The following is a 25528-nucleotide window of genomic DNA, read 5'->3' on the forward strand; positions in this document are numbered from 1 at the left end:
CTTATAGCTGTTAAAAATTAAGAGCCTGACTCGATAACAACCTGTGCTGTATGTAGATTAAGCATGTTAGATGGGAAAAGGCCAATCTCTGCCAGCTCACTGAAGATCAGAGCCTAATGTGAGGCCCTGCTCCTAGCCTTTTCTTCCCTATTGTACTGCTGTTCCTGTGGTGATCTCCATCACCTTCACTTAAATCTTCCCCTCTACCCCATTTCTACTGCCCCACTCCAGGAGCTCATTGAACGAGTCAAGTTCAGAGGTGCATCATGAGTCTTAGCATTAAGCTAGTGGTTTCCTAGGAACCAAGAGCCACCACTGATCCCATAGAAATCCTACAGCCATTGTTGCCGGGGAAACTCCCAGTCTCTAGATTTACTCTGAAATATTTGTTCTTTTTACTTGTTGTTTCTTTTTTGATGTTTTTTTTGTTGTTGTTTTTTTTTTTTAAGCTACTGCAGCATCAGGGATCATTTGCTGTTTAGCTTGCATTCCGCCTCTAATAATTTGGGGGAGGGAGTCATGCTTATCTTTACCATGCAACAGAGTAGAGGGGACTGGGTAGCAGAAGACCTGGAAGGAAATTGAAAAGTTTTTGTACTCCAGAGGAGGACAGAAGGGGTTGTCTAGATTTCTTGAATATACCAAAGGTAAAACTATGGAGGCAGAAGGCACTTGTGGAGGAAGGAGGTGCTGTGCAAATTCTGTTGCAGAGTAAAACAAAACAAAGTCTCCTCAGGAAATGTGCAAAAGCTGTACAGGGATCATGCTCTTCTCCCAGGCACCTAGTAGTAAGGGAAAATGGCCTCAAGTTGCACAAGAGGAGGTTTAGGTTGGATATTAGGATAAATTTCTTTTACTGAACGGATTGTGCGGCATTGGGATAGGCTGCCCAAGGAAGTGGCTGAGTCGCCATCCTTGTTGGTCTTCAAGAAATGTGTAGATGTAGAACTTAGTAGCATGGTTTAGTGATGGACTTGTCAGTACAAGGTTAAAGGTTGGACTAGATGATCTTAGAGGTCTTTTCCAGCCTCAGTGGTTCTGTGATTCTATGTACAAACGTACACACAGGGACACAATATGGGGACTTGTAAGTAAGTTCAAAAATAAAGTATTTTAATTTAGCTTTCAACTTTTAAAAAGTAATTTCAAGTTAGGTTGATAACCCTTTTGTTCCCTGCCAGGACATAACGTGTGTCATATATTACAGTTTTGGAGAGGAGGACTGGCTGCTGTTTTTTTATGCTGTTTGATGCTATGTTTTTCCTTCTACCTACCAGAATTTGAGTGTCTTGAATGTAAGTCTGAAAGTTTGGCCATGATAGCTGACATGGCTAAAAGAAAGTGGCTGGGTTTCTGTAAGTGCAAGTGAGAGGAATGAATACCAACAACACAGGTGCAAGACAGTTTCTCAGTCAATGAGGCTCCCTTACCTACATGTTGGTCAGGATTGTGTCGCTCTTCTCTTGGAGAAACTGTGCTGATCAGTCAGCCTTGTTTGTTCCAACTCTTTTTATTAGGATAAAAAGTTCTTGACTCCCTTTGAATCTTGGAAATACTCAGAAACTAAACGGCCTGTTTAGCTGTTTTTTATGTACTTACATTGTCCTTTAAAACACTCAGGCTCCATCACTTCTTTCAAAGCAATGCCAGCTAACACAGTGTTTGCAGTTTTCAATGTCTTTATAGAAACACTGGTATGATTTCTGTCCAGGACTTCTGCGTGCCTCCTAAAATCAACAAGGTTATTTCCACAGTTTGGCAGTGCGGGGTTCTACTCTGACCAAACCTCCTAAGGTTCAATTTAACTGTGTAACAACCCCCTGCCCAATGATTATTTCATTGCAAGAGGGAGAAAATATTCATTTGGGCCAATAGGAGCAACCTACAGGTTTTTGTATTTCTTTGGAGTCGTTAGTTTCGTACTGGCTCAATTGTATGACTACTAGCCCCTTTCCGGGTCAATACTTTCAGCTTAATATTTCTGAAACTTGAGTGCCCAGTTAATTATCTGCTTGCCAGTTATACTGAGAGTCAAAATATCTCGGCCTACTTGCAACTGATACTTCACTGTTAATGAAGCTTATTGTAGATGAAAACATATAATGTTTAAACTATTTTAGTCATAATTCTTATCAAATGATTCATGAATAAAAGCTGCTTCTTGTTCTGTGACATGATCCTATAACCACATAGTTGTTTATATTGCAGTACTTAAGATTATGGTCTTGAATGGGCATAAAATGGATGCTTTTTTTTTCCTCCGTGCAAGAAGTTGGCCTTTGTGAGGGGTTACCCTTTTCATGCCTGTCTGAGTTTTCTGTATGGTTCTTTGATTTCTTCCAGTAGCTTCTAATAGGGAAGACTTGACATTTTTTTGCATCAGAGTAGTTGCCAAATCTCTTGTAAAACTCTGACTGCACACAAATTGGCGCATAGAGGATTCATTAGCTGTTTAGATGTTAGGCCTTTCAGGAAAAAGTGGGAAAAGGGGTTTAATTCCTCCTGTGACTTTGGACATTGTAATGGAAAATAGAGTTTGCTGTGGGTATCTAAATTGTAAAACATCCATTTAGGCAAGCCTTCTCCAGTCATGTACATAGAAATAGTTTAAAATTCATAAAATCCTCTCTGTGGGGCGACACCTTCGTTGTCATACACTTAGTCTTCTCTAGTGGATTTTTTTTTTTGTTTGTCAGCAGCTACATTTGTTTTAATGAAACTTTATCCTAAACTGTAAAGGTTTTATCTGCAGACGCTAAGGCATAACAGATCCTGTCAGCCACTGCATTTTCTGTGGCACGTCTCCAGCACCCATCTGTTATGTCTCTGCCTCTGCACTATTTACGCACCACAACCTCCCCCCCAGCCAAACAAAGTGCTTCACAAAGGCTTCCTTCTGAAGGATGCGTGATTATCTGTAACTTACTTCATGTGGGTCCGGTTCTTGGGCCTGATAACTGAAAATTCAGAGCAGTTTCTTCATGCTGTGTAGGAAGAAGGGGGCTGCCCTTTCACAGAGGGGCATCCTAAAGGAAATGTCCTTGTGCAGTTGGTGGGCAAGCCTCCCCTCCTTAGGCACTTCTTGAAGACAAGTCAGAACGGTGACAATGCTCTTCTTTTAATCACTTTATAGTGTGTTTGCACTGAGTTGTGTCACCTAGAGCGAGGAGAGGTTTGAGAGGGAAGCAGCACTGCATTCACGTTTGGCTGCCCTGCCAGGGTATAACAGTGCAGAAGCTTCTGTGCTGTTGATGACTGCGTGCATGTGACAGAGTTTCACAGGGCAATTCAAGAGCTGGTTCTCAAAATGCACACTGAATTCCTCTTCACATTTTCCTTTCCAATTACTGGTGCTTGCTGATTTGGTTTTCAAGTCAGCTAGGTGGAAATACTTTCCTTGAGGGCTCTGTTTATCACCCCCTATATGCTTGTAATCGTATCAGTTGTGCACATGGGTACAGTGAAAGTGAGCCTAATAGTTTCTAATCCCCAGCAGGTTTATTACTAGGCTAGACTTGCCTCATAATAATACAGCTAACAGCTTTTCAGAATAATTTGAAATGGGAATGCAGAGGCCTTATTCCTGTCCTGTTACATATTCATTGACATAAAGATCAGTCTGTTACTGAACTTAAATCTTTCTTCCTTCTATCATTTTAAAAGAAAATAAGCTTTTGGCTTAGATTTTGCTTTTATGTCATGTTAAACGTGACTTAATTTTGTTCAGTTTTAGTGAAGTGTTCTGTGTATTTATTAAATTAACACTATGCATAGAACTGGAGTCATCAGCATCTGAACTACTTTTCAGGTATCCATTGTGAAGAAAAGTCTGCATTTCCATTGCTAAAAAGGAAAAAAAGTGTTTTGGAAGGGTGAAGGGAAGAACTGGTAGAGGGTTTTTTTTGTTCAGAAAAGTAATTACAGAGAAAAATTCAGGAAAGCGATCTATGCATCAATCTTTCTGAAATTTATTTCAGAGTATTATTTATATTGCCTCTGTACAATTAAAAATGAAATGGATGGCGGAGGAATGATAGAGCTGGTAGGTGACAGCTGATGCATTCAAAATAGTGAAGGTAGCCTGTCACGCTTGTGTTGACAATTTCAGTATAGCCTGAAGGATAATGAAGTGCACAAAAGTTTCCAGAACCATTTTAAAATAAACTATTTATGAGCTCACTTCTCTATCATTTTAAACTTCTTTGGAAAATGGAGTTCTGTGCACATGGTATTGATTTATTTCCCTGATATCATAGGCTTCATGGGAAAGCACAGCCCGCAGTGCTCCCAGTTCTGCTGAGCAGCAGAATGCCAGCAATATAAGCTAAATCTTGCAGCCTTTTCAAAGAGGAAATTCCATTTACTTTGGAATGCAACTTCGAATGGAGTAAATGCAGCAATGCAAAGGAATTTTGAAATGAAAATTTCACAGTGGGCCGTGATCAGCAGTGGTTAAAGATGCAAACTGGGATTTTTAGAGCCCTGTTATCTTCATAGGTTTCTTAGGGGAAAAAGAGACTGTCATATGACATTTTTGGATTAAGATGAAAACTGGTGAATTTCAGAAAATTCAGTGACAATCTCTTGCACTTACACATTTGCCCTCAGTACAGCCCAAGGATGGGGGTTTATCAATATATGTTTCTTGACTTTGTGAAACTTCCTATGTAGGGGGGTAAATGTTACAAATGTCAAATTCATGAAGTATGTGCAATGAGAAATACATAAATAAAACTTTCTGGCCTATTTCCTCTAAAATGTCATTGTAGTTTCCTTCTACCTCTGTTAAATAAGAGATGGATAAGTCTCTCAGCTTCTTAATAACAGCCAGAAGTAGTTCAGTTTGTTTTCTTTGGTGGTGTTGGTGGTCATTTTATTTTTGTTTGTTTTGTTTTTTTTTTTACTACATTTGGGCAGATAATGTTGGGGGAAAAAAAAGTTTCATGGCTAATAACTGTCTATGTGAATAACTCACTCAAAAATGTTCGGACGTCAGTGTAACAAGAAATTTCCGCTGCCAACACCTTTTTAGAGTAAGGATTTCATTGCAATATGAATGTCATGGATCCAGCTTTATATTTTTTAATTAAACCTATGGAGAAATATGTTTTACATTTTTATATTAAGACTGAAGTTTGAATTAATCTATCAGTGATAAAAAAGAAAAGCAAATGGACTTTTAGTAGAGTGAGTAGTAGTTTTAATATGCTAGTGTTTGGTTTTGGTTTCTAACTTCAGAAAAATAATAATGTTCTTTTGAAATAAAAGCCAGAAATAGCATGAAAACTAACTGGAATAGATATAGGTGGGTTTTGTTTGTTTGTTTTTGTTTTCTGTTTGTGTTTGTTTTTTTTTTTTTTTTTTTTTTTTTCTAGGAAGTCAGAGGCCTATTCAGTGTTTAGAAAGCTCAGAAGCAAGAGACCTGGCTGCTGTCAGCTGAGCGCTGTAGTACTACCAAAAAAATGTAATCTCTGACTTGAATCCTTTTACCTCAGGGAAAGAAGTTTTTGGGAAAGAACATTGGCTTCCCCATTCTCCCTAAACCCATGCAAAAATTAGGCTTTGTAATACTGAGTTCTCGTAGAATCCCAATGAAAAGTAGACTGTTGTGAAAATTTCTGTATTCTTCTCAATATATGCATGTGATAGTGATAATGATGCAACTCTGGTGAGAACATGCATCTTAGATGGAAAGCTATGAAAAGTGCTAGGTGAATTACTAGCCTGTATTCCTTGTTAATATGTAAAACAAGGGTAGATACATGGATTTGTGCTGCTGTTTCTGTGCATCTTGGTAGTATTTAAATGGTCCGGTGGTTTCATTTTGCTGTACATGATATGATTACATAAAAATGCATATCCTTGCATCAAAAAGCTTATGTTTGACTTGAAATGCAGGAAGATAGGAAGAGCAAGAGAAGGTAGAAAGGAAGGCAGGGTTAAAAATAAAAGCAGTTAAATTGTTTAATTATGTGCATAGATTTACCTCTATGAATCACTCAAAAGCTTTTATTCTTCTCAACAAATAATTACTGGTATCTCCAGACTGCTTTTAATATAGTGAACATGTTGCTGCTTTTTTCATAAGCATGTCTCAGTAGAAAATGCAGGGATTGAGAAAGGGGTAGTTCCTTTCTGGATAGGTCAGCTGTGAAAGTCCGTAGGAAGGAGGCTGTGTGAAAATTGCAAAAATGTTTTTGGAAGACGTGGACAAATATGTGCTCATGGTTGGTGTTACAAAATCATTTCCAAGAGTGCAGCAAAGGGCAGAAATGTGAAGGACCTTGGAAATCTATGAAAACTCTGTGGAAAATGTAGCCAACTATATTCACCGGTCTCATGCTGTCATCTTATAAAAATAAAACTGCTTTGAAAGCTTTGTTGCTAGAAAAACAACAACAAAAAAAAGCATATCTTTCAAACAGGCTAGGAGTCTAAATGCTCAAGTATTAAGTCTAGTCAAGTAACTCGGGGAAAAAAAATGTGGTTTCTTTACCACTCCACACTTAGCATTTCCTAGGTTTTACTCTGTGTTCATATATATGTATGTGTGTGTATGTGTATTTATGTGTGTGTATATATATATATATAGTATTCAGGACTTCTAGGTCAAGCACGTTTTTGGCCACTGGATGTTTCAGAAAGTGGAAGCACAAAGCACAGATTTTTTTTTTTACAGAGACACAGCTTGTAGGAACTTAAGTCTTTCTGTATATATTACAAAAGCAAGTATAAATATATGCTTCTGATGAATATATATATATATATAATAAATATATATGTGTATTACACAGAATCCATAATCCATGTGTACATGGCATGGAACTGTATGCCCTGTCTCTGTATGTACGTGGGGATACAGAATATGCTCAGGAGCGGTGTGTGATTTCAGTTCAGAGGCACGTCAGCCTCATATTGAAAGGATGTGGTCTTTCCAGTATCATCTTCAGAAAGGATTTGGTTTTCTTTCTCTCTGCTTCAGGCAGAGACATTGCCCGCCTCCTTGTGTGTTCTTTGTACTAGACAGTCCAAGGAACCTTCTCTGTCTGTTTTGAAATGATGAGCTCAGAAGCTGCAAATTTTACATACCAAATTCAGTTGCAGCAGTTAGTTTTATTGGTGCCACTGGAACTTGCTTGTTTATAAAGTGTAAACTTCACTATCATTTTATTTCAGTTGTATCTGTGGTATCTGTCACTGACAGACATTTCAATGAAAGGACTTGTTAATTTTCAGTGTTTTAATAGCAGGCAGGTCACAGAGAACTTCATGTCAAGTACAGAGAAAGCATGGATGCTTTGTTTAAAACAAAAATAATCCATGTATTTAAAAAAAAAAAACACGTTTTACAGCACTGTGTACACTACCATAGATCTGATTCAGTGATTGTAAGGGTGGAGGCCACCCCTGTCAAGCAGACTGATGTGCTGCCTCATACTTCTGTATGTAAGTTATATGAAGAACCCAAATATGCATTAAGGAAGTGTAATTCCAAAATGACAAGGACTGCTCCGACTTGGTTTATGTCAGCTGATACGTCTAAGAAAGCCTGGCATCTTACTAATGGTGTGATATTTGGAAGCTCTACCCCAATAAAACCTGTATGTAAGACTGAAGTTCCCATCTTTGTTTCATGACTGGGTTTTTGATTTTTTAAAAAAAAAAAAAAAAAAAGACAAGTAGCTTTTCAGTTTGAAGGAGGCAAGGGAATAAATAGGCTTTGGATTAGTTGTAGATGATTGGCTTTCTAGGAGATACTGCTCTTCCTGGAAGACATACAAATGAGACCTGAACTTGCCCAAACTTTTAAAGAGGAGACTCTGTATTAATTAGTATTTTAGTCTCTCTATCTATGAGCAAATCTTCGCTTGGTAAAACAACAGTTTGACATATAGGATAGCAAAGTTGTTGTTCTTCCGATGAGATTTACTTGTTGACAGATATGGTACTTTTTTGTTTTGGGGTTGTTTTTATGTTTGAATTGGATGCAGCAATTTTTTAAGAACAATTGTTCCTGATTAGGGTTTTACTTTTACTGTTTAGGGCTCAGATCCCCTTTACTGAGGAGTAGTGGAATAATTTTAAATGATGGCATGCTACATCACATTAGAAGATGCTTCCTTCTTTTGGGCAGGAAGCAGACTCCTATCAAGCTTAATGGAGAACTGTGTTCCGCAGACTTAGAGGATAATGCTTTCCATGGAAGCTTGAGAAATGAGGGAAAGTAACGAAAGCTAGTTTTCTGGTTTTCCTCAGGAGTGCTGGAGAATGTCACCCTGCAATAATACAAACCTAACAAGAACCAAGTGAAGAATCCCACTGGTGTGAACCTCACCTGCACGCCAAAGAATTCGGTCCCCCTGGTCCTCAGAATAGATAATTTCCTCTTGTCATGTTCGCTTGTTTGACGCTTTAACTAGACGTAGTTGAGTGATCTTTAACAAGCAACTAAAAATACGTAGTAGAGTGGCAGATAGAAAACTAGTATGAATTAAAATGGTCAGAAGATTGACATTGAAATGTATGTTCTAAATTTGTCAAAGGGAAAAGCAGGAAAACACTTGAGCTACAGTGAAGTAGATTTACATGTGGACTCCAAGAGCAGTATTCCTAGTGGTAAATTTGCTTCCTGCTGTTTTAATCCCAAGAGGTATTTCTAGCTCCTTGACTTCTGAATTCTTCAAATTTAAGTATGACCTGTGGGATGCTAAAGTTTACGTTTAGCATTTAGTTAAACTGTGGCATGCATGTGTCCCTGCCAAATAACACTTCCTTGGAATGCAAATTGGTGTCTGCCTTTATTTTCCCCTTTCTTATTATTTCTAGAGCCTCTAGCTGCATGCCCGGGTGTACAGCTTTCTATTCAGTCACAGTTTTCAACTCAAAAGCATTCTCTGTGCTTAAACTGGGGATTCTGTCCCATTCCTTCACACATAAAGCTTATTTTCCCTCACAAAACAGGATGCAAATTTAGTTTTCTTGGGATAACTGCTAACTTCTCTTGTGAAAGAGGAGAAATTCGGAGCAGAATTTCATTATGGCTGCACAGAGTTCTGTGAGAAGCCCGGGGGGTGAAGCCGAACTCTTGCTCGCTTACATGTGCGTACATCCCAGAGGCAGTGTGATGGCACCTCAGCTGCAGAGCGTGAGTATGACTTAATTCCTCATCATTCAGAACAACTCATAAAGCAAATTGCAGCCTAAATTTGGTAGTGGAAGAAAGATGCATACTCCCTGAGGGGCCTATTCCTTGCTATACTGTGCACAGTATGTTTTTGCTGCATCAGACTTTGGTCCCCATCTTGTTTATTATTTGACTGACTTTTCCTCACGGACAGTGTTCTAGCTGGCAGAGCCAGGAGATTTCTGGAGCAGGTCTAATGGAAAAAAAAAAAATGTATTTGAGTTGGTAGATGAAGCTGTGAGTGTTGATAGTAAGCTGCTGCTTACAAATTGCTTATGGATTAGTTTAACAGTAGCAGCTTTCAGTATGTATCATGTTTCTGGGAAGCAATACTGGAAGAGATGCCTGAATTTTATTTATCAATGTTACAGGCTGTATATCACGTAATTAAAAAAGAAAACTCATCTTAGTGAATGTGGACATAGCATATTGTTGACTAAGAGGTGCACAAAAGCTGCTTGGCTAGCGTTTGATTTATAGATTAAAAAATGTTTTTTTTTCCACGTTGTTTTACTTGATTGTTTGAGCTACCTGTGGGAGGCCTAGGAGGTGATGCCTTTTTTGTCTTCCTCCCACCACTTCAAAAATTGTAATAAGAGTGGAATTCAGTCACAGAATTTACAGTATGCCATATGGAAAGCTGTATGAAAAAAAAATATTTAAAAGGTAGGTATCAGGAATCTTCTGTCATAGAAAGCTAGTGAATATTTTCAGAGTTCAAGCTGACCTGAAACCAGTGGCTTAATGTCCCATTTACTTGTTTTAGGATATATCAAGCTCGCTGTCTCCTTAACCTTGGGAATCCTGAAAAAGGATTCTGCACTTCAAAAATAAACAAAAACATGCAATCGCGTCTGCCTTTCCCCACAGAAGGGCACTCACTGAGGGGTGTAAGGGTTCTCATTGCAACAAATTAGTAAAGTTGAAGTTGATGCAAAACCATGAATTATTTAAAATATGGCATGCCTCCCTGTTTGCAGTTTGTTATTTGAATGTGTTCTGAGATGAATTATCTCTGCCATCTTCATTCTGAATTTACAAAAGAATTTAAATATGCTAAATATTTTTGCTGTATCTGCTGATTGGGAAAAAAAATGAATTTGTTCCATACTTTTTATTTTTTATAGTCAAAGAATATTATAGATTTATTCGTTAAGAATGCATATGCATGAATGCACATATACGTATTTCAGTTACAAATATACCCTTCTACAGCTTTTTGTGGCTAAAAAAAGTTGTGCAATTGCATTTCAGTCTGCATTCTGGAACATTAAGCTGTACTTTCAAGTACATGAAAAAATTTTTTGTTTAATAGAATTTGAGCATAGAGAGGACTTTGAATTTGAGCGCAGTACCTCAGGACTTTAATATACGGATTTAGAAAGAATAAAATGCTGAGTGGGAGGTTTCTGTGCTCTTTCACATAGGGTGGCTTTCTTCTTCACAAGCTGATATTCTATAATTTAAAATTTACTGTTTTGATGACAATTTACATTTTTCAGTGAAATAGTAGCTACTAATTTGACAAGGTTTCATCTATTGACTATTTGCCAAAGTTTTGTTTCCAGTATAATAAATAAAATGTAATAGGGAGAAGGGGGAAAACACCCAAATTGTGACAGTTTCTGGCAATCCAGTGTTCATTTCCACAGAGCCTGTCTGGGATGGGGGTAAAGGCTGGTGCAATAACAAACCACTTTTAAGGTGAAAGGAAAGTTAATCCCTGCTTGCTGTCTCTTACATGAGTATTTTTTCTGATACCAAGTCAATCACACTAATGTAAAGGCTTTGTCAGTGCCATGAGTAGCAAAGCTAGGAATAAGCTGCATAATCAAAATTAGTTTCTTTTTGGTTTATATCAAAAAGATGTTGAAATTGATACTTTTGCTGGTAAGTCTCTGACAGAGTAACCTATATTGGTTGGAAGTCACTTATTTTTCACGGTACAATCACTTGCTTTTTTAAATTGGTTCATACCGATGTATTTAATATCTAAATGAGGTTAGTTTACCCAGCTTTTTTGAAGAAGGCTGTACTATATAAATATATAAGGACTTCACCAGTCTTATAAGAAGAGGTCTACAGTTTATTGAAGGTTCTACACCCATGCAAAAGTAATTGAAAAGGTGTGAAAATGCCTCCTCTTATAAGTAAGAGGCGGATCAGGGAGAAAATTATTCATTTTTCAAAGTTTGTTGTATAATGTGTAAGAACACAAAGGAAATTTGGGAAGCATTTTCCCAAGGGCGTAAGCCTCTTAAGAGGATGAATCCCTAAGCATTTACTTTTTATGTTGGAATACTTCATTGTAACTCATCTGTGACAGGAAGTGTAATATACGATTTACAATAAATGCTCTAAAATTTACTGGTCCACAGATATAAAACAGAATGGAAATTGCTTTCAACCTCTCTTTAAGTTCCTAGTGTTGAAGATGGTGCCACTTTTCACTAAAGGTAAGTTTATAATACTGCTACTGTTGGGCAGGCAGCATAAGTAATATAATACAAATCTGAGCTCAGCAGCCTGGGTTTTGATAACAATGTGCAGAACCAAAATTGTTGTGCAAAGCAATTTGAGGAAGGAGTCTATCAGTTTCTATCTCTATGGGTAGGTGAGGCAGTTTTAGCTGAAATGTACTTTGAATTGTCAACATAAACTCTAGTTTATGCATACTCTTGAGATTACTGAATTCTCAAAATGATACTATTCTGTTAAGAAAATCTATTTGTTTTATGTGAAAGAAAGATACCTGTCTCTAAGACTTCCAGAGGATGGTATTTGAATGTATGACTGTGTTTACATAGCATATTATTTCTAGCGTGGATTGGCTCCAATTCTGCAAATTTTATCAATGTTACATTCCACTGTCATCTTCAAAAGAAGACTGATAGCACTAAGGGAGTGATAAATGTGTGTGTGCATCTATGTGCGTGTGTGCTCATCACAGAGACAGACTTAAGCTAGAAATCCAAGAAAGGATGTGATGAAAGGAGTTAGAAGTAGAACTTTGGAAAAGGAAGGGATGGGGATCATGTGGCACTCCTCATCTTTCGTTTGTACTGTCTAGTGCAGAGCTCAGCCTGCATCATGCCATAGGATGCCCATAGCACTGCTGTGCAATCCCAGCATCTGTAGATCTAGTTTGGCTTGTAAAGCACAAAACCAAGTCATAGTTTAATATCTAACAGTTTTTGCTTAGGTATTTATGTTTAAACTTTACCCATGAAACAAAGCTTTGCTTTCCTGATTGCTGTAAATACTAATTTTTGATACCTATCACAGTTCTCTTTCCAGTACTTTGAGAGAAGTCAGATTTTTACACAGTCCCTTTCATGCGTTCTTGATTGGTTTTTCTACAGACATGCTTGCATATCTGTGATCTACATTTTTTTTTATCGTCACTGATGGCTTCAGGCCCAGTGATATTTACCTATTCCCTTAATCCCCTCATCTGTTAATTGGAAAATTCCTCTGAAATTTCTTTAGGTAGCATTAGACTTAACTTATTGTAACAGGTAGGAAGTCATATTACTTTATACTTCTAATTAGTAATTCTCTCTAGCGGAGAAATGCATCAAGAGGAACTCTTCCTGTAACTGTTCATAGTGTTTTTGGAAGTGGGGTAAGGGGTTGGCTTGCAGTATCTTGTTTGGGATTTATTTTAATTAGTTGAAAGTACCTTCTTGAAGCCTTTTTGTTCATTTGTTCTTAAATTTTTAGATTGATTGACAGTGTATAATTATAAACTCTCTCCTTAGCTTTTAAGGGTGCTTTACATCTCCACAGAGGTTCAAGAATAGTGATATTCTTATGTATGAATGAATGGGTGGTGGTTGACCTTCCAAATTTCCACTGTTCAGCCGTATGTTGTTATAAGATCTACTGGTGAAAAAACAACTGCACTGCGTATGAAAAGTTGTTGCCCAGTTTTCACAGAAAACTGTTGGGTTTATGCTTTACATCTGTTATTTTGACCACAGATTAAATGCAGAAATGTAGCATAAATCTAATGGTAAAAATGCTGAACACTGACTTCATTAAAAAAATGGCAGTTTTAATTGTGTTCCTGGTACAAGTTCTGATGCTAAGAATGTTTGCTATGCAGGGTGGGAATGTCAGCTCGTTTGAAAAGTAGAAACCATAATACTTAACACTAGCTTGTCATATAGCACATTGGAAATTATCCATGAGAGTTGTTGTATGCTCATTTTTTCTGATACCCATATCTCTGCATAGATGGACAAAGATGAGCTAGACTTTAAATCAAAAAAAAAAAAGTTTTTCATTGCCTTCATATTATTAAACTGAAAATCCTCTGGGATAGAAGAGCTTATCCTGAACAACTGTTCCTTGGAGGCCATCTGGGTTTTTAGGTGATAAAACAGTTTATTTTTTTTCTAACACTGATATTCAGGAGTACAGTGCAAGTTCTGTATTAAAATAAACTTCCCTAGGGGGCTTCCCCATCATCTGCCTGTTTTGCACCCTCCCACCTCAGTATCTTTTGTGCTCTGCTTACAGACTTCGTTTATATAAAATCCAGAATGGAAAATGGCTTGTGCCGATACTGAGCATTTCTTACCTTACATGGGTTACAGTTGTTTATAAATTCCAAAACATTAATTATTTTCATTATACTATACAACATGAAATGAAATAAATCTTGCAGGTTTTTAGACTGGGAGCTTAGCAAGCTGTTAGCTGTGTGGCTTCTTGTCTGTTTATTGCAAAATGTTGTTGAGAACCTCGTAAGATTACCTTAGTTTTTCTAACATGCTGTTCCTCACAGAATTGTTTTCTAGATTGCTGATCTTGATTACATTATTGTTAAGTAGCAACATAACTGATCAAAAATATCCTCGCCACAGAAACTATTCCCTGGTAAGGAAGAAATAGTCAGTGCTACAGAATGACAGATTACTCTGACACCATCAGAGGAGAGAGCTGAGCCCTGATACAGAGAAGTGAAGCTGTGTGTAAGTCATTGCCACCTGCTGTGTTTGTGTGATGACTGGGCAAGGCTCAAATGAACTGGGTCTTTGGACTACAGTGGTACAGTGCCTCCTCAGTAATTGCAATTAAAATACATGCCTGCTACACTGCCTGCTGTTCAGCTTTGACTGACGTAATTATGTGACCTCCAAACTTGAATTTAAGTGCATAATGTGGAAATTAGGTGCCACAACATCTCTTGGCTTTTTACCAAGGTTGTTCCTCGATGAGAAAGAACAAGTGTATGTGTGCACAAATACTATTCACAAATGGAGCAGATTCAGCAAAGTCTCTGTGTGCAACCAGGTGATGCCTTCTTGAAGACGTTTCTCATCAGCTTTCTCTCAGCTGATGAGAAACATTTTAAACATGTCTAAAGATTGGAGTGGGAGGGGGTTGGCCTAAAATGAAAGCATTATATGCTGACTGGGTGTTTGGCATAAACTGTGGTTGTCCTTTTCTGGTGTGCTATTTCAAAGCTAAAATGCTTTATCATTACTATTACAAAGTCTTTTCACTGAACTACTGAAAACGTAATAGTCTTCACTATGTTACGAGTCTAAAATTTGTGTATGACCAAAAGCTGGGTGGTTTTATGCCTTCCTACAATTAAAATTCTAGCAAAATCTGTAATTTTTAGGTCACCAAGTGATTTTTTTTCATAAAAGTAGGAGGTGAGGTTGTTTATAAAAAACGAATCTTCTGCTGGACAGTATTCTAGTATTAACTGGCCTTTCTGGAGAAACAAGTAAGCTGAGGAAGGCTAGAATTTTGGCTGCTTTTGTTACACTCTGATATTGCTTCTTTGAAGACAAGCAAGATCTTCATAATCCATCCAGATCTGAGGATCAAGTGCAAAGTTAGTACGAGAAGAAAATTAAAAATGCTGTCTCTTGTTTACAGGCTAGTGTTAGAGAAAGATAGAGCAGCCCAGTCCTGTAAACTAACTCAGATCTGGTAGACCTGTATTAGCATAATACTGTGTAACACTTCTGATAGGTTCCTTCCTGGTAACTGGCTTTAAGACATGCAGTTTTGTCTGGCTAAGCCAAGATCTCCATAAAGCCAGGAAAGAATAGATGAAAACATAAAGAAGGGCAAGAGAAAATGACCTGAGTAGACATCAACAACTGATACGTCTCTTTCTAGATAGGACACAAGAATTAGCTGCTGTCATCCATCACCTGCTCTTTGATTTAGCCTGCTCAAGATGCCCGTTGGAAACCAACGTAAGAGAATATATTGAATTCCTTTGCTCCTTGAGAGGTTATAGGTGGACCCTACAGTTTGTCTGATATTCAGGAAACACTTGCTCTGCAGACTGAAAATGAGTCTATACTCTTCTGTTTAATAAAAAAAAAAAAATCTTACATTAATTTTAACTTCTTGTTGTTTTTGTCTCATACCCCACTTACCAAATCTCCATTTAGCATGCCATTGGTCTGTATTCGTTACCATCTTTGGATTATTTTTGTTGCTTTGTAGAAAAGAATGCCTTCCTATGTGACCTATTTGATAAGTGTTTACTTTCCAGATGTTGAAATAAAATAGTTCAACCTGTAACGCCTCAGTTGCCTGTTCTGAGCTACTATGACACGCTGAGGCCCCCTCTCACAAGACAGCCTCTCTTTCCTGCTTAACCACTGGCAAGAGGATCAGTCAGAAGAGGTGCTCTATGAGGATTCAGGATTTGAAGAAGAGAAGCTTTGCCATAATCACTCCTCAGCCTGTATACCCTCGTTCTTCTCATGGAAGATGTAGAGGCTTCATCATTACTTCACGGCCATATAATCCACACAAGATGGCTGCTGTAGAGTCAGTGTCTTTCAGATTAGCAGAGTCATCATTGGCCAAACATTTTCTCAAGCCAGAGTCAAAACACCTCTTCAAGCTCATCACACTTTTCAGCAAAAAAGACTCGTAGCCAAAATTCATGTGTAGGCAGTGATAGACAAAGAACATGGCATCTTCCTTGAAAATTTATCTCTGAAGCGCCTTCAGGAAGGAATATTACTTTAAGTCTTCAGCTACTAGGAAAACTGTCAGGGCTCTAGTTCTTTTCCTTCCCTCATTTATGTGTGTGCATACACACGCATGTAAGGAATAGATGAGGAATGCTAAGCCTTCTAAATAGATTAATCAAAACTGAAGAAGAAGCTATAAGTCAAGACAGTGGATTCAGAATCTCTTGCTGGAGCAGTGTCCTAAAGAGGTCAGCTGATGTGAGGGGTCTGATGGAATATTATCTGGATATCCACAATGGTTTGCACTATTAGCAATTCCTCTGCTTTTCCTCTTAAGATTGCTTATTGATACTAAATATCAATGTTCATAAGCTGTACCTTTGTTTGCAGTCGCAGTTTAAGGATAACTTTCATAACTTCCTAAAGCAATGCTCGTAGTAGTCTTGCAAGAAATTATTTTAAATCTTTTTTGCAAACTCTACATCCTGAAGCTTATAATAAATTGAAAAAAGACTATTACAGTGTCCTCTTACAAGAAAGATGTAAAATCCTTCTAAGAGAAGTCTTGACCATACAGCAGTTTTTAAGGATTTCGTACAGATGGATGTACTAATGGTATGTGTACAGCTAGATGGAGAGGCAGTCTTTGCAGCGTTTTTATGCTTACAGGCACGTTGCTATTGATATAAAGACAAATAAGGAAGGAGCAGTCCTGAAAACAGCATAAGCTTGTGTGGAGGGTGCTATTCTTGAGATATTAACCCTGTTTCTCTTCAGAAGGATATGCTGATGTGCATCACTGTACTTAAGGTGTATTTGCTGTGCCTATTTCTGAAGTTTGTTTAGAATATCTGCTTCAGACTAGTCCCTCAGTGAAGGGAGAAAGGAATACTTTCTTACAACTTCCTTCCAGAGTCTGGTCTTTTCCCAGGCTTACCTCACTTTAGGTAAGTCTCTGGAAATTTTGATGTCCACTTCAAACCATTGATGAAGAGAAGGCAGCTGAAAAAAACACTAGATTCTAGATGTTAGGAAATACGCTGTCCACTAAGATTGTGTGTTCCCACAATAACTTCAGAAATAGGAAATGGTGTTGGAGGAGAAGATCAAGGGCGGGGAGACCCAGCTCAGTGGTCAGAAGAGTAAGACTGAATTGCCTGAAGTGTTGGCAGGCAATTGTGTAAGTAAAATTACGGTGAAAATCCTTAGACAATTACTGTCATCACTGTTCCACAGAATGCAAGTAACCAGGTAACAAGTATACTTTTATAAATGTCATGTTACAGGCATTCATTTGGATGGGCAGAACTTACAACTACAATCAAGGAAGAGCAGCATCATGCTGTACGAGGCTTTACATTTACTAATGCTGATGGTATTAAAATCAGCTGTCACATAAGCCCTGAGAGGGAAGTCAATTTAGAGAACCTTTTTAAGTCAGGAGACTGCTAATCAAACTTCACTTTAAAAGTGCGCAATTAAATATTATGCTAACTTCCCTCACTGTTTTCTGTTACAGATCTTTTATGCATCATTTTTTTTTCTTTGATAAAGATTGCCTTTATTAGGTTTCAGATGCATATTCAAATGTACACATACTGCATGATTTGTCTTTTATCATAGCGTACAAGGGCTGCTGAAATTATAAGAAAAACTACTGTGAAATAGCAGTACCCAAAGCAGTGTTGTTAAAGCGGATACATGTCCACTGTGTACATTATGCTTTCTCTATTTAATACTGCTGTTATGCATCCAGGAGAGAGTTTTTTTTCTTTCTCTCAAATTGCTGTTGACTTCTACTTGTTATTTTTAATGTGGTCTATACACTTGTATCCTTCTGAAAGAGAAAGCAAAGTAACGTTGGAATAACAATTCTGAGTCAAATCAAAGGGCTGTTGAGGCCAGTATTCCCTCTATGACAGAGGCCAGTAATAAAACCCCTGGAGAAGAGGACAGAGCAAGCCTGTTGTGCAGAATGTTCTTCCAGTCCCGCCACCAGGTATCATTAGCAAGGAACGTAGCAGCTTTGCACTTGGTATTCCATTATGGAATTGTTATTCCTGCATTTATCTAGTTTCCCTTTGAATACTAGCGAGCTTTAGCATCCAGTCATGTGGCAGGTTTTTGAGCATATATGCACCTTGTGTGAAGACTTCTGTGGAAACCACCAAGTAGAAGTTTCATTAGGTGCTCCTTAGTTCTCGTAGTGGAAGGAATTGTAGACAGTATATCCATATTTCTCTTCTTCATGCCACTCATCATTGTGTAGCTGTCTACTGCAAATCCTGTAACTCTTTTTTTTTCCAGGTTGAGGCGTCCCCCGGGTATTTAGTAGCATCTACTGTGGAAGCCATTTTATAAGTTTTAGTCCTCCTTGACAGGCTTGGCTTCCTTTTTTTTGAGGTTTACTTCATTGCTTCTGTGAGAAGAAGATGAGACTTATGCATAAAATTCAAGTTACGGGTGTTTATGTTAAGACAATGATAAAGCCATCTTTGTCTTAAATGATTTTCCCAATTGTTCACGTTCATGTTGATTTCATGGATGTTTCAGAGTACTGAAATAATACTTTCTTAGAACTTCATTAAAATCCAAGACTTGGCTTTTCTGGAAAACAGTGTACTCCACATCTTCACAAGATTTCAGTGGTTTGTGTGGCTGCATGTGTTCATTGATTCAGTTTTTTAGAATAGATTCTAAAATTTGGCTAAGGTTTTACAGGCCTGTGGTTCCCATGCAACGCTCCTCTTTTTTTTAATTAGCATTTCCTGCAGCATTGAATTTGAGACAGCTTCTCAGTGAGGTCCCTACAAAGAGCTTGTTGAACTTTCCCACACTGAACATGGAAATAATGAATGTCTAGTTTCTGTGCTGTCACCTTCATCTTTAGGAACATTCTTTTTGTACTGCATTTTGGACACCTGCTCTCAGGATTGTTTTTTACTCTTGATATATATTTGAAAAAGGATTTATCACTTGCTTTTATACCTTTTTGAAAATTGTTCTTGAGCTACTTTTTTGACCACTGTTTTGATCTGCCTCACTTTCTGTGTTTAACGTGTTGGTTTATGATATTTACTTTACCTTGCTTAAACAATTCCAGGTTTTCTGAAGACTTTCTTAACCTCTGATTCTGACCTTTTCCCTGCTGTTTAGTCATGATGCTATTTTTAAAAAAAATTAAATTCATTTGCATTAGACTTCAGTATAATGTCCTAAACAGTATTAAACCTTGAAAGATAGTACAGAAACTGTTAGCTGCTCTTCTTAACCTCTTCTTAGCAAACTGCTTCATTCTAATGTTATTCCTCTCCTTGAAGGCAAACACAGCTGTAGTGATGGGGGGTATGGGGAGGGCGTGTCTACAAAGATATTTAATTTCTGTATAAATCATGATTTTTTGGTAGACTTTCTTTGAAATTATGGTCTAGACCTTTTGCACAAGTGAGGACCAACATGGAAATTACACTCTCTACATGATTAGCAAGGACTAGCCCTTCCATGCAGTAACATTGCCAATGGCTAAAAATTAATGCTAAGATCAACCTCCCCCTTTCACTGCTCTGTATCTATATCCTATTTGTATAAATAGTGCTTTTTGCTTCCACTCATCTCTGTTTTCCCTCTGCATGTCATAGCTGCTGTCACCATTTTTGCTAGGTGCCTGGTAGTACAGTCCTGAAGTTGTACCTGTCCTATTTGGGCTTGGGCATACGTCTGGTTCTTGTTTAAAAAGTACGTTACTTTTGCTGTGGGGGGTAATATTAATGACTTATGATGGAGTTCTTACATATTTAGTTTTTTGAAAGATAGGACTTGAGCTTTTAAATTAGAATAGTGCTTTTCAACTTTTTGCTGGTGATCACCACCTAGAAATGTACTTCGTAGCTAACAAAAGATCAATTTTCTTTATAAGGTAGTAGTTAACCTTTTAGGTTTTCATTGGTAAAGAGGAACAATGAAAATGCTAATAGTTTTAATAGTTTTTCATAACTGACCACTAATTGTTCCTCAAAGTTCCAGAAAAAGGATAGGGAACGATGACATCGAAATGAGGACATAACGTTCAAGTGCTCTTCTGCCACCCTTTACCCTGTAACAGGAGAGAAACTTGAGGCACAATCGCATAGGCTGTCTGAGATACCAGGCAAGACTCACTCAGGTACTATTGTGCAAGGAGGGTGCATTAAAGCAAGACATCAGAGAAACATAATCGTTACCACTACCGTAAATTTGACATAATTTGTGATTTTGTTTGGACTTTTCCTAATTCATGCAGTAGCTGAGGTAAGCCTTTTCCCATGCCTTCTGAAAGAACAGAGGGAGCAAGGAGAAACTCTGCTTGATAGGGAAGGTGTCTGATTCGAATCAGGGAGTCTATAGACTTTTTTACAAGGCAGTTAAGGGGGCTACGTACTGTAAATTGTGGAGGCGTAACAGAAGATCTCAAAACCGATATAATGAGGAGCAGTTTAGCTATCTGTAAAATTTGTTTACAGTTGCCGTCCTAACCATCTGTTCTCTTTCCTTGTGTTGTAGTCAATCGGGGTAGATGATATTTTGTAATAGGTGAAAGGTGTTTTTTAAAGTATGGTTTATGTCTTTGCATATACATTTATAGAGTACATCTTATAACAAGGCTTAGATCCCATTGGTGCTATTTAGGGATGCTACTGTAGTAACAATGATATATTGCATATTCTGTTAATGCTGTGTTTACAAAGCATTTCCAGTTAGTCGTTATAGAAATGTAAGTTGCGTCCTTTTCCCATCTGGTTGTTTTTGTACAGGCTATGGCTTATTTTTGGTGAAATAATTTTTGGTGTATCTTTTTAGAGAGCTTATCTTTACTGTTGGTGGGTAGACTTCTGTCATAACGGATCATAATGTCTCTTGACAGGAATTTCCAGCAGTGTGTGGACTTCGAGATACAGCTCTGTGCTCTACCACTCCAGCTGATGGGTATTCACAGCAGCAGTCTTATATTCTGTGCACGCTTGCTGGTTAGGGTACGAAGACTACTGTTTTTGACATCAAGGATCACAGCTGCTTTCTAGATAGCAGACTAGTATTAGGAACCTAGAATAGGTGTTTATTTCCTGGTGTGATATTGCAACATGCTTCTTTGGGGTAATGAGTACATGGGGAAAATGTGTAAAGCTTGACTGGATCTGGATTCTGAGCTGCCTTCTGATCTACAGACTTGATTCCCCAGGCCATGTACGAGAGACCTGTGACAGCCTTTTCCCCTTTATCTTAGAGAGAGCTTCACCATGCAGGCCTGCTACTTTGACATCAGTCACGAAGACCACAGGATGACCAAAAAGGGTGAAAAATCTGATGTCATTTTTGAGAATGAAAGGTAAATTCCACTCATTGTAGGCATTAACATCAGCTGAAAAAAATCAAAGCTCTCATTCAGACCCACAGATGAAAGTTCTTTTAATATATTTTAATATATTAAATTTTAGACTTTAATATATTGCTATGGATGTCTTTACTTCCCTGCAGTATTTATTGGTATTTGTCACACTTGTATCCTTGTATCTACCCAACACCAGTCTATCTGAGGGCCCATTCTGGGTGTAAACCTAATAGTTTGTGATAGTTATTTTACAACACAGTGTTCACTTAAGAGTAATTACATCTACTTTGATTTTTGCGAAGTATTAGAGTTTAGCGTAACTCCTGTTAAAGAATGTGTTCAGTCTGGATACATATCTCACAGCTTTCTTTGAATAGAAGGAATATGTCCATGTGTCTATGGGGTTGCATGGTCCCCTCTGAACAAAACAAGAAGTAAAACATTTCTGCCAACATCAATAACTACTTGATGTAATGTTTAATCTTGAAACTAACACAATAGTTTTTGACAACCCCAGCAGCTGTGATCTGTACTTTAAACAAAGATACAGTAAACCTTTCTGCAGTTACAGGTAGAGGTGTATTACCTTCCTCTAGGATGTTTCCTTGAGTAATGGGCTTTTTAATTCTATTTATAGTTGCTTGACTACTATGCAAGCATAGTCTGATCATGGGGCCAGATCACAGAAAGTTTCAAAAGGTGATACGTACTATGGATGGGTGTATTCATGCTTGTCAAGGAGTTCATAGTATTGGCATCCTTTCATGAATGTTTTGTTTTATCATTTCTAGTTGTTGCTTCTGAACTACTTGTTTGGAAGGATTAAAAGAATAAAGCCTGTTTTTTGTTTTTAAGTAGTCTGTTGGCAACTAAATGTCAGGACTGCAAATCCGTAATTAAAGTATTTTATCCCTATGGAGCAAACCTTAAAGGCAACACAGATAAGACAGGTATTACAAGGTACATGGTATAGTAGCTAGCTGACAACTTCAGACCTGTTGGTCAGATATCAGCATTTCATAATTCATACCCTGTTCGACTACCATAGGTAGTGTATGGTGAAGTGGGTCACACAGTTCTGACAGCAAACACTTCCGTGTGATTTAGGAAAACTATGTTGGATTCTTGCTTTTAACATTGTTGCTGGCACAATGTGGACAGAAGCTAGACGGAGAAAAGGTCGAGATTAACTTAGTGTGCTATCACAATATTTTGTCATACTTGACGTGTTCAAAGCAATTTTAATTTCCATTAATGTAGAATGTATAAAACACCTCAGTACTTTATAAGGAATAAATAATTAAATGGTAAATATGCTAAAACATTTTTGCAGTCTTCCATTTTAAAAGACTCTAGTTAAGGATAAATATAACTTATAACTTAGATCATTAGATACTCCTGTATCCACAGAGCCCATGCTATAGCCCCAGATGCTGAAAACCTGTAGGAATCCAAAGCAGCTTTTACTTAGAACATAGGTAGAGAAGCAGCTGAGCTTATGCGGTGGCCAGAGTTTTGAGGTACCTGCAGCTACGTACATTACATTCCAGTAGTAAATCACTTGTGTAAATACTTAAGGACTTAAATGTTCTTAGAGAAACTTAAGCATCTTTTACATATCTTGTTTTTCTCTGTGCATGTGAGAAAATGTAAACATTAATTACTGCTGAAATTATTTTCTTCAGTAGGCCAAAGAATCATCAGGAGAAGTGTTATGACACAAAGATGTTTTAGGTTTCTTAATATCTTCATTTGCCACTCTAATCCCATTGAGCAAGTCACCTTAGTGCTGTGAATGCTTGCAATTGCACAGAGCATCTGAGTAGCTTTGGAGTTTTATGTTGTGTAATATAATTGGGTTGTTTTAAAAACAAACAAAAAAGTAAGAAGAAATAAACCATGCAGTCTGTTCCGTTTTACCCACGGCTTAGTTATAAAAACAAAATAGACTTCTTGCCTGTTGTATTGTCATTAGATGACACAATAAACGTACTTGTGAAGGTGAAACATTTGAGTTGGGAAGTACTTGGTCTTCCTTTCTCATGTTAATAGTCCTTTCTTAGGCAACTAGTCAATTTCATTTCAAGAAATTTGCTTCTGCAAAGACTGGTGAATGAGGATTTGGGGATTAGTCTGTAAATCTCTCTGAAATTAAAGGTAAATGAACACATTTGATTAGTTTTACTTCTGTACCTCTGCCGGCCAAAAAAACTAGAAGCATACAAGTGATGTAGTTAGGCCATTTATATTAAGGAAAATTTCAGTTTCTCTCTCTCAAAAAGAAAGAAAAATGGACTTAAAATTTTGTTATCTGTTCTATTAAATAGAAAAATAGCATTATTCCTGCCATGTTTACTTTTAAAGGATGAAAAGCTGAGTATGTTACTTGCATGTTGCTTTAGAAATTATGTACCACCATAGAGGGAAGAAATCAGTATTTTGTATCTCGTGGAGTAAACATTAAATTCAAAGAATCATTAAAATGGTAATAACCAATTCAGTAGAGTATTAATTATTCAGCAGTATATGAGCACCAAGACTGTTTGCTTGATAACGTAATGTTAATTCTAACTAACTAGAGAAACTTTATGTAGGCCAAAATTGAAGATGATTATCATCCCAGTAGTGGGTTTTGTTGTGAGTTTTTTTTTGTTGTTTGTTTTGTTTTTAATTACTAGCTTGGAGCTTTCTTGAAAAGAGCTTCAGGTTAGAACTGTAAAATCTTTCTACTTGGAAGAGACTTCATGAGGTCCTAATCCAACTATCTTCTAAATGCCACATCAACACTGAATTTAGACCAGGTTGCTCAGGGCTTTGTCTAGGTGTTCCTTGAGAACCTCCAAGGACAGGGATCCTGAAGCCTCCCTGAACAACCTCTTCCCGTGCTTAATTCCCCTCATACTGAACAATCTTTTCCTTACATCAAGTCAGAGCCTCTCTTGTTTCAATTAATGACTGCTGCCTTTCATCCTTCAGGCACGGACCTCAGTTTGTGTTCACTCTTCTGGGTAACCTCCTCTTTGATGATGGAAGGCTGCTGTTAGGTTCAGCCCACACCCAAAGCCATCTCTTCTTCATGTTACAGAAGCTGATTTCAGTCAGACTAAGACAAAGAAGGCATTGGGTACCTCAACCTTATCTGTACATGCAATTATCATTTTATCAGTGAGCTTGCATGTTCCTTGTTCATCCTTTTTATTGTTAATGTATCAGTAGGAGCTGTTCTCATTGCCTTTGACACCTCTTGCACATCTCAACTCAAGCTGACCTTCAGCTTTCATAATGGCAACCGTGTATGACTGAGCAGTACTTCCACATGCATCCGTTGTAGCCTGTCCTTGTTTCCATCTCCTGTGCATATCCTTTTTTCATTGGAGCTCAGGGGTCAGTTCCTCAAGCTTTTTATACATTAAGCTGTCGTATATAATTTTGGTCTGTTCACTATTAAAACTTGAGGTTTATTTCTGTCTGTTGTACCACTGTCCTTTGACAAAAGCTGAGGATAAAATGCTAACAATACATCAGTTTTTTGGTCTTCATTCTAGTTTAATTTTACAAGTGAATGGGTATTAGTAAGGACAAGTCTGGATTTTTCTCAGGAGCTTGAACCAGGTTTCCTGGGATAACTGAATCTCATCCATGTTTTGTTTCTTTGTGTGAAATTCATGCTGTTGCATTGAAAAATTGAAGACTTTCAGTGATACTCTTCAAACTTGAGACAAATTAGAAAAATACGGCCTATCTGGAAGAAATTAGAAGAGATGTAGTCTTTGCGTGTCTGTGTACCATTTGATTCTGTCATGAATTCACAGTAGCCAAAATAAAGGCTCGATCTTACAGGGAGAAAAATATAAATACTGTTTAAAGAAGACATATTAAAAAAAAAACAAGCATACATAGCAATGTAGGGATAGACAGCAAAGCATATGGTGCCAGGAGCTTGATGCTGGGAACAGTTCCACTCTGTCTTCATTATTAATCTGGAAAGAGCACAAGCATATGCTAACTTTAATTTTCTGT

General features: G+C 37.6%; 1 protein-coding gene across 12 annotated transcripts in view; it reads left to right on the plus strand.

Moving 5' to 3' along the window:
* The window catches only part of CTNND2 (catenin delta 2), a 648554-nt gene that overhangs the window by 418703 nt on the left and 204323 nt on the right, over positions 1 to 25528 (plus strand). For 9 of the 12 annotated variants that reach the window (XR_010829527.1, XM_066992559.1, XM_066992566.1 and 6 more), the window contains one exon: positions 21404 to 21505. The exons of the other annotated variants lie outside the window; for them this stretch is intronic. Coding sequence is in view for 8 of the 9 variants with exons in the window: in XM_066992559.1 (XP_066848660.1) it covers positions 21404 to 21505 (102 nt within the window). In the remaining variant the exon portion in view is untranslated. The remainder of the gene's footprint in view (positions 1 to 21403; positions 21506 to 25528) is intronic. 12 annotated transcript variants of the gene reach the window in all.

This window comes from Anser cygnoides, chromosome 2 (assembly GCF_040182565.1).
Source record: "Anser cygnoides isolate HZ-2024a breed goose chromosome 2, Taihu_goose_T2T_genome, whole genome shotgun sequence".
Taxonomy (NCBI): domain Eukaryota; kingdom Metazoa; phylum Chordata; class Aves; order Anseriformes; family Anatidae; genus Anser; species Anser cygnoides.